Source organism: Oreochromis niloticus, linkage group LG19, assembly GCF_001858045.2.
Source record: "Oreochromis niloticus isolate F11D_XX linkage group LG19, O_niloticus_UMD_NMBU, whole genome shotgun sequence".
In the NCBI taxonomy this organism is placed as follows: Eukaryota; Metazoa; Chordata; class Actinopteri; order Cichliformes; family Cichlidae; genus Oreochromis; species Oreochromis niloticus.
The window spans coordinates 10527238-10536036 of record NC_031983.2 but is presented as its reverse complement, the minus strand read 5'-3'; the positions used below and the strand labels follow the sequence as shown (position 1 = coordinate 10536036).

The 8799-nt window shown below is 42.7% G+C and overlaps 1 protein-coding gene across 1 annotated transcript; it reads left to right on the top strand.

The window, feature by feature from the left end:
- Positions 1-200: 200 nt before the first annotated feature.
- On the top strand, positions 201-8754 carry nek9 (NIMA related kinase 9). Its single transcript, XM_003453133.5, has 23 exons — positions 201-1014; positions 1354-1531; positions 1628-1683; positions 1774-1844; positions 1935-2040; positions 2488-2619; positions 2709-2819; positions 2940-3004; positions 3083-3133; positions 3232-3424; positions 3511-3655; positions 4779-4979; positions 5146-5192; positions 5291-5452; positions 5581-5689; positions 5783-5944; positions 6080-6247; positions 6337-6396; positions 6522-6712; positions 6806-6964; positions 7062-7166; positions 7265-7318; positions 7418-8754. Exons 1-23 carry the CDS (start codon positions 829-831, stop codon positions 7595-7597), a joined length of 2892 nt encoding a protein of 963 aa, XP_003453181.1. The 5' UTR covers positions 201-828; the 3' UTR covers positions 7598-8754.
- Positions 8755-8799: the final 45 nt, after the last annotated feature.

Sequence of the window (8799 nt, the reverse complement as noted above, 5' to 3'; positions counted from 1 at the left end):
ACAAAAATTTATCTTTTTAATTTTTCATAAAAAACAACTACTAGTATAAATGGCTTGCTTGTCCTGATGCATATTTTATAGTATGTGTGTTAGTGGCTACAACTGTAGGCACAGGGGTCAAAATAAATAAATAAAAATAGTAACACATATGCAAGACTCAGGAAGGCCGAAGAGTGTTGATGTTTCAACCAAGAGGCAGACCGCGCTTGACAGTTTCCGGGTCTGAGCGCGAGGAAAGGATGGGCGAGTTGTCGGAGTTGTTGTTGTTTTTGTATGCGAGGTCAGCTCATTTTAAACACTCGTAACTTCTGTATTTCTTAAGAAGACCTCCCGAAACTATTTTATCAGAGTATCATGTACTCAACAATTTAGTATTTGACTCTGTCGGGCGGCGCTGTAATCTCGTTTTGCTACTTATTAGCCAAGTCAAGCTAACTGACAAAACACACCAGTAATGTTCCCGGAAATAAGCGTCGTGACCTTCAATATAAAATGCACAGCGACACGCCAGAAGTTAGCTCTTTTATTTTGAAAATTCATAGAAAATTTGACTGAACGCTCTCATTTTTGTTGTGTCGTGCTTGACACTAGTGTAACTACTGTAGTTGCACGCATTTAGCTACGTTGTCTATAACAGTCGTTATATCCTATAAGTGGCTTTGAGAAATCTGACTTTACCCGAACTTTGACGGGTTTTTTTCATTAGCCGACAGCTGTAGCATGTTAGACGCGTGTGCGGCTTTCTAGGAGTCTTTCAGAAAGAGTTGTCGTCGGGCCTGTTCGGGTTATTTCCATCACTGCCATTGGCTAACAAGTTTCTAAACAGAAATGTCACTGGAGGGCTATGAGAGACATCTGGACTCGATAAGCTCGGATTTGAGCAGCGGGTCTGTGGTCAGTGAGCGAGCAGCTTTAGCCCCTTTTAATGGCGAAGAGGAGAAGTTGCATTACATTCCTATCCGGATCCTGGGGAGGGGGGCGTTTGGTGAAGCGACTCTGTACAGAAGGACAGAGGTAAGCAGGGTATCAGCATAGCCTGATTTTGTTCTCGTGATTTATTGGCATGGTTTTCTTCATACCTGATGCTATGTGAGGAAATGCCTTGCTAATACATTATGACTTGCAAGTGTCTTCTATTAAAACTGAATACCTCACTGTTCTCCTCTTTGCACATCCTTGGTATTTCTCACTGTGGCTCTGAGAAATTCTTGGGTGAAAACAAGATGAATGACTTTCTCATGCATTGCCTGTTAGTCCTTTGTAATACCTGTCTGCAAGATTAGCTGCTAGGCTGATAACATCTTGAGACATCTCTAATTGAGGCTCTTATTTATTTGGTTTGTTTCCCTATAGGATAACTGTCTGGTGGTATGGAAGGAGGTCGAGCTGAACTCACTTTCAGATAAGGAGCGCAGAGATGTCATGAATGAAATAAGCATCCTCTCCATCCTGGAGCACAAAAACATCATAGCCTACTTCAATCATTTCATGGATAAAAACACTCTGCTCATTGAGTTGGAGTATTGCAATGGTAAGCCAGTGCACTGCTAACCTCTGATGATCTGATTGAGGTTAGTTTGGGTGTTGCTCATCTGTGACCGGCTGATAAATTGTCCCGTCATTGCAGGCGGAAATCTGTATGATAAAATCGTCCAGCAAAAGGGGACACTGTTCAGTGAGGAGGTATGAATGGACCGTGACAGGCCATTTGTTTTAAACAAAATGTTTATGTTCTATCCTGTTCTATGTGAATCTTAAACATGTTTTCTTCAGGTGGTCATATGGTACCTGTACCAGATTACTTCAGCAGTGGCCCACATTCACAAGGCTGGGATCTTACACAGGTAGGATGTTCGTGCTCTGACTGAATGTATCCGGCAGATGATTTTTGCAGATGAAACAATATTTTTTTTCTCTCTTTTTGTAAATGGCAGAGATATCAAAACTCTCAACATTTTCCTGACAAAGACTGACCTTATCAAGCTGGGCGACTACGGCCTCGCAAAGAAGCTAGGCTCCGAATTTTCCATGGCGGAGAGTGTAAGTTGTGGCTCCCTCCCCGACATCTCTAAACTGGAGGCTACGATTAAGGAAATCTCAACAGTTGTTAATCATCCGTTCACTCTATTTACACTTGGTGTAGCGGGAGTGTGGTTCTTAGATTTGTGCCTGTTTTACATAGATTACTTAAACATAGATTCCAAAGATAAACTTGTTCTGTTGCTTTGTAGCTGAGGCATAGCTGAGTTTAGATTATCTTAGCAAAGATAGCGCACATACTGTAAATGGAAGCGAGTAGGTGTATATGTTTAGCATTCATTAGCCACCTTGCTGCTGTTTACTAATGAGAATCTGCACTAAATGCAAGTGTTTACTGAGAGTTTACTTTGCAGCTACATGCCAGGGTGGTATAGTTTATGAATTAAGTTGAGATAACATGTTTCACTAATTATCTTTATGCACCATTTCCTTCCTTTGTATGTCCAGTGTGTGGGAACTCCATATTACATGTCACCTGAATTGTGCCAGGGAGCAAAGTACAACTTCAAATCTGACATTTGGGCCATGGGCTGTGTACTTTTTGAGCTCTTAACGCTTACAAGGACATTTGATGCTACGGTAGGTTTTCGGGCTTTCTGGTAGCAAGCGTAAATTCTGGATTTTGGACTCGAGAATGAATTTATCATAATGTTTTTCTTTCTTTTCAGAACCCCCTGAATCTCTGTGTGAAAATTGTCCAGGGCAACTGGACTATGGAGTTGAACTCGGATATTTATTCATCTGCAATAGTGAAGCTTGTGCATGAGTGTCTCGACCAAGTAAGTGAGAAGAACAATCAGAGTGTTGTTTCGAGTTTAAAAACAAACGCCTGACCCCAGAGATAACACTGTGGTTAAGTAAAGAGCTGATTGATATCACTAAGCCTTGTGATCTTTCAGGATCCTGCAAAGAGGCCCACCGCTGAGCAGATTCTCGACCAGCCATTAATTTCCTCCTGCCGACAGTAAGAACGCATCGAATCCTCATATTGCCTCATTATAATAAAAATCTGCCACTCATTGACAGCTTCAATGTTTGACAGGGAGCTTGAAGAGCGAGTTTGCCTGCTAAATTCAGCCATGAAGAAACCAAAGTGAGTTCATGTTTCCTCAGCTGTGTGTTCACCATCGTAGAAGCAGGCTCGACATCTCTCCGACATGATTTAACTGATTTGTTGTGCTTGTGCAATAGGCTGAGCACAGTGAGCGAGAGTCCTGTCGCGGTGGTTACTCAACGCTCGAGGGATGTGTATTACTGGGGTGGAGGGAAGTTCACTCCTCAGAAACTAGACACGTTCAAAGCAGGCAGCAGTGCCCAGTATGTGTGTGCAGGAGAGAACCACTTTGCGGTTGTGTCAGTGGAAAAGGAGCTGTATACCTGGGCTGTAAGTATTAATCCATCGTTCTGTGGAAGACATATTGGATCCAGTTGTTCTTTTGCTGCACTACAGGGAACTTTTTCCACCCTCAGAATGTACAAGGCGGGGCTAAGATGGTCGGCCAGCTAGGGCACGGAGACCAGGCCTCGTACCGGCAACCAAAGAAGGTGGAGAAGCTGATAGGGAAGGCTATCCGACAGGTGGCATGTGGGGCTGACTTCACTGCCTGTGTCACTGGTAAGTGAAGAAGATTCCTGCTAAGGCCTGATTTATAGTGCTGTGGTAAATGTTTGCAGTAGCTGTAGCATAGCCATATAACACTGCACCCTAACTGAAGCTGTATCCTGATATGCAGTTTACCAAAAATCTAACTACATGTCACAGTGATGTAGGTACCTTAATGTCACTCACTGGTTTGTGAAGTCTGCAAACAAGCTGTCCTGCAGCTGGCAGTGTTGGGGTCTTTACACAAGAAAAATAATGTATTATTGTTGCGTTCTCTGCAGATGCTTGCAAAAGATGTTTCTGTCCTCCATACAGTTTCCACTTTACCATCGCGCTCTTATCCTTTTGTGCAACAAAAAGAAGAGTTATGTCCATATCTCCACTCATCAAAAATGTTATCACTGTACCAATCCACCATTTTTTCCAAGCCCAAGTGTGCAGGAAAAAAACAGCACATTTTTTGTTTGTTTTTTTACTCCAACCTCAGCCGTAAAAGGCCAGCGGGGTATTGTCAGCACTCTGCCAGGCACGCAGGCAGGCGACGTGGACACCCAAGTTTGTGAATCTGGTAACTTGAGAATGAAGTGACGTAGGACTTTGAAATTGATACCATAAGTTCATTTATAATGAATCAGAAGGGTGTCACTGGCCACCACCAGGATTACTTTTTTACATTATTTTTTACTGTGCGCCCAGCATTTATTTGTAACTGTGATGTACCAAATTTAGCACAGTAACGTCAATGCTGTGACACTGGAGATTTTAGAATTGACAGTTTTAGAAGCTAATCTCTAGTGGCTGTTTGAGAAACTGCACCTCCATGTTGGCCTGGTTTTTCAGCCAACCACCCAGGTTGCCACTTGAGTAATGCAGACTGCAGTGTCTGTATATCGATTAGCACAAGGACAGTGCCTGGAGTATGTTGTGAAGTCTTTTCTTTAATGCATTTCAGTAAAACTTAGTGTTGTTAAACAGTTAAATGCAGACACATCAGCACATAGAGTATAAATGTAGCCTGTGGTGTTACCCACCACAATGTAGGCTCTGCAACGGTTCAGCACAGCACTACAAATGAAGCTGAAAAAGGAAAACAAGGTCTGTAAAGCCATCGAAAATTCCTCTGCCTCTTTTGCAGATGAAGACCAGATGTACATGTTCGGGTCGGACTATTATGGCTGCATTGGAGTCGAGGGCGAGCTGGGCATGGAGATTCTGGAGCCAGTTCTTTTGGAGTTTTTTGAGGAGCGGCCGGTGCGCCAGGTTTCCTGTGGAGACAACCACGTGGTGGTGCTGACTCAGAATGGCGACATCTACTCGTGGGGCGTAGGAGAGTATGGTACATAGGGTTGCTGTTTTTAGCTGATGTTTGTAAGCATCTACCAGAATTCCTTCTTTGACTTTCATAATTGTAGCCAGTAGGTGGAGAAAGTGTCACTTAAATGAACTGCATTTTAAGATTGCTTCTCATCTTCAATCTCTTTTTATGTTTTTGCACACTGCAGGGCGTCTTGGCCTGGAGTGTGAGGATGATTTTAATTCTCCTATGCAAGTAAGACTTACTTCAGTGTCATAGCAGAGGCCTCTCAGGAGCTGGTTAAATACAAATAAATTTGATGTTACATCAGCTGTTTGTTTGTTTGTTTTCAGGTGGAGATTCCTAAAGGTGCAACTATCTCATCAGTGTCGTGCGGCAGTGATGGAACTTTCTTTTTGACCGAGATGGGCAAAGTCTTAGCATGTGGAAACAATGAATTCAACAAGCTGGGGCTGACTCAAGGATTCTCTGGAATCAAAAACCACCCCGGAGAGGTAGTTAGCTGTATTTAAAGTACTATAATAATAACAGTCTTGCGCACTACTTTGTGCAGCTGTGCTTATAAATGCCTTTTTTTTTTCTTTTTCTTTTTTTCTCTCATCTCTCATGTTTGGCAATCCAGAGTTACCAGGGGATCCCGTACATCACCACACTGACCTTGGTAAAGCAGCTGTCTCGCTTCAAGATCCGGACCATAGCTCCAGGGAAGACACACACAGCTGCCATTGATGGTACAACAACAAAAAATAGTTGTTATTATTATTTCTCTTCTAAGAAATAACTGTGTCAAAGAGGTTTCATTCATATGATTTTCGTTTTTGCAGAACGTGGTCGTCTGATCACCTTTGGCTGCAACAAGTATGGGCAGTTAGGCGTGAAGGACTTCAAGAAACATCAATGTGTCCAGGTCCTCGTTGGCCCGTTTGGAGGGAAGATAGTGACCAAAGTGTCTTGTGGAGATGGATTCACCATTGCAGCCACAGAGGGTAAGAGCATGTGCACTACTGTGGCTCATGTATTGCAACAATAATATGCTAACTATTATGATATTTATATCATGTCTGTTTGTTTGTTTTTTTCCCCTCCTCAGAACAGTATGACATCATTTTTTTTTCTTGCAGACAATCAGATCTTTGCCTGGGGAAACGCAGGAAATGGGAGACTCGGGATGCCTGCTGATAAAGGATTCGGCTCCGAGGTTTGCCCCGCCATGCCGAGGCCAATATTTGGTTCCCTCCACCACGTCCCAGACCTTTCTTGCCGTGGTTGGCACACCATCATCATAATGGGTCTGTCTAGAAAATCGCTGCACAGACACCAACAGAAGTTATTCCATAAAACAGCTGACTAATTAATGCCTGTTTTTCCTCATTTGTAGAAAAAGTACTCAACTCAAAAACCATCCGCTCAAACAGCAGTGGACTGTCGACCGATAGGGGTAAATACGTTTGTTGACATTTGTGTTCTGATTAATTTTGTTTTCTTGAAATTTAATTCACATTTCCTCTTGTTGTGTGTGTGTGTGTGTGTGTGTGTGTGTGTGTGTGTGTGTGTGTGTGTCAGGGCTGGCCCATGAGGAATCTCCATCCACGTCCATGGATCTGGACATCGAACCTGGTGCCGAGACGGAGTGTCGCGACAGGGGTCTTGGGGGTACAATGGAGGTTAATACAGAGGATTGCTTCCTGGAAACTCCAATGATGTCGATGGCGAATCAGACCGGGGACAGCTCCTGCCCTCTGTGGCTGAGAAAGGTTTGTTACCATGGAAGCACAAATAAATAAGGAAATCTTGATTTTTATTTATTTATTTTTTAATCTTAATTTTGTGATGTTCTCTTCCAACAGGAGCTCGAAGATGCAGAGTTCATCCCGATACCAGACAACTCGGAGCCTCTCACTCCAGACCAGCTCTCTTCCTTCTCTAAGAGTGTTACTTTACCGTATGAAGAACTGAAAGAGCTTAAAGCAGCTGCAGCAGCAGTCGGCAGCAAGAAGGACCTACCGGTAAAGCAATCAGCTGCTGTTTATATACGATTTCCACTAAGCACTCTTAATAAAGTGGCTATATTCACTTTAAATTCTCTGCGTGTTGGCTTTACAGACAAAACGAATGAGCTGTGATAAGGTGAACGGACTGGAGGAGACTGCTGGCTTGGCAAGAGGAGAGTCTTATGGGTGTTGCAATTCAAGTAGTGAGCTGACACAGGTAACATACTCAAGAATCCGAAGTGTGAGTAAATGAGCACACCGCATTCACCGCAGTGCTTCGATGACAGCAGACCCTTTTGTTGTGGTTTTTTGCAGCTGCGAGAGACAGTCGCCCGTCAAGAGATGAGGATCCAAATGCTTGAGAAACAGGTGATTGTTTTTGGTTTATGTTTTAAATCCAGCTACCTCTGAGGTCACTTCGATTGTTGTGTTTAAATAACACCAAGCACGCATCTCTGCTGCCTGTAGATCAGCGAGCAGCGGCTGGAGAATGAGAGGCTCTGGGCGGCCATCAATCGTTCTGCGCTGCAAGGAGCAGTATGTGACAGTAATGGAAACCATCCCTCCGCTCATACGCCCGTGGATGGAGGAAGAAGAAGAGGCGGGCTCACAAATCACGGAGGCCGATCTGCTGGGGCCAGCGTGTGAGGCTTAACGCACAGATGTCCTGGCCATGGGAGAAATGTCAAACCCTCCTAGCACATACTGAGTTGAGCAACGTGAGGTGGAAGGGCAGCAGAGACGTCATCCTCATTTCCACTCATGACAGATGTTAGCACAGTGCTAAGTTTCACGATTACATTTTATTGCATATGTGTAATAATGTAACAATGCATCGCACACGCTCAGTGCGAGCCAGCCCGATCCTCCAGACAGGAAGTGTTGGCTGGATTCAACAAGAAGCATCAGACCTTAACGCCTGGGAGAGACAATCTGGTCATAGTGTTACACTGCCACGTGCAGCAGACGGTAAGTCTGCACGTTTGGTGGTGTTTTTGTTCCGTTTTGGTGACGCTTCAGTCCTTTAGTGCCTCAGATGTTAGTATTTATCAAATACCAGGTAAGGCTAGCTTATGCAAATGTATCCAAAGTGTTTGTATATGCAAAAAGTTGTCAGTCTGTATGCTGGCAACTTCTTCCAAAGTAAAAACATAACATGTGCATCACGTTTTGTTTCACTTTTTACATTTTCATTTCTTCTGATATTCCTAAAAGGTGAAAGCGCTAAACAGAACTCAGCCTCGAAAACTCTTTTGGTGTTTATCGCACATTTTAGCGATTGCAAACTTATTCGAATTAATTCATGCAAACATATACATACAGCTTAAATTGCATGTTTTATTGTCGTATTAAGAGCACTTGTGTGAAGCAAAAAAAACTACTGATTCTTTTTTCTTTTTAAATGCGAGTTATTTTTCCTGTTTTCTTTGTGACACTGAACACTTGAACAGTTTTGCGTAAAAACAATTGTGGTCTTTCAAACATTTATTCTGTAGTTGAACATGAAGCTATAACATTTTTTTGTTTCTGTTTTTTTTTTTTTTTTAACTGTTTTGTCTCTGAAACTTTTTGAAATTTCCTCATTTTTTGTTTGCAATTTTGTCATTTGTGAAAGCAAAAATGTTTATATTTCATTTTTCTTTTTTTGTAGCTCTGTTGGGTCCGTTTATTGTCATGTTATGAGCTATACACATGCTTCAAATATCAACTGTGTAACTCCAGAGTATTTTTTTTTTAATGCTGAGGGAAAAACAGCATACATTACAGAGTGCCTTAAGCTATTGAATCTTGAATTTGTGCATATATGACTGCTGTGCCTTAAATTGATTTTGTGTGTGTGTGTGTGTGTG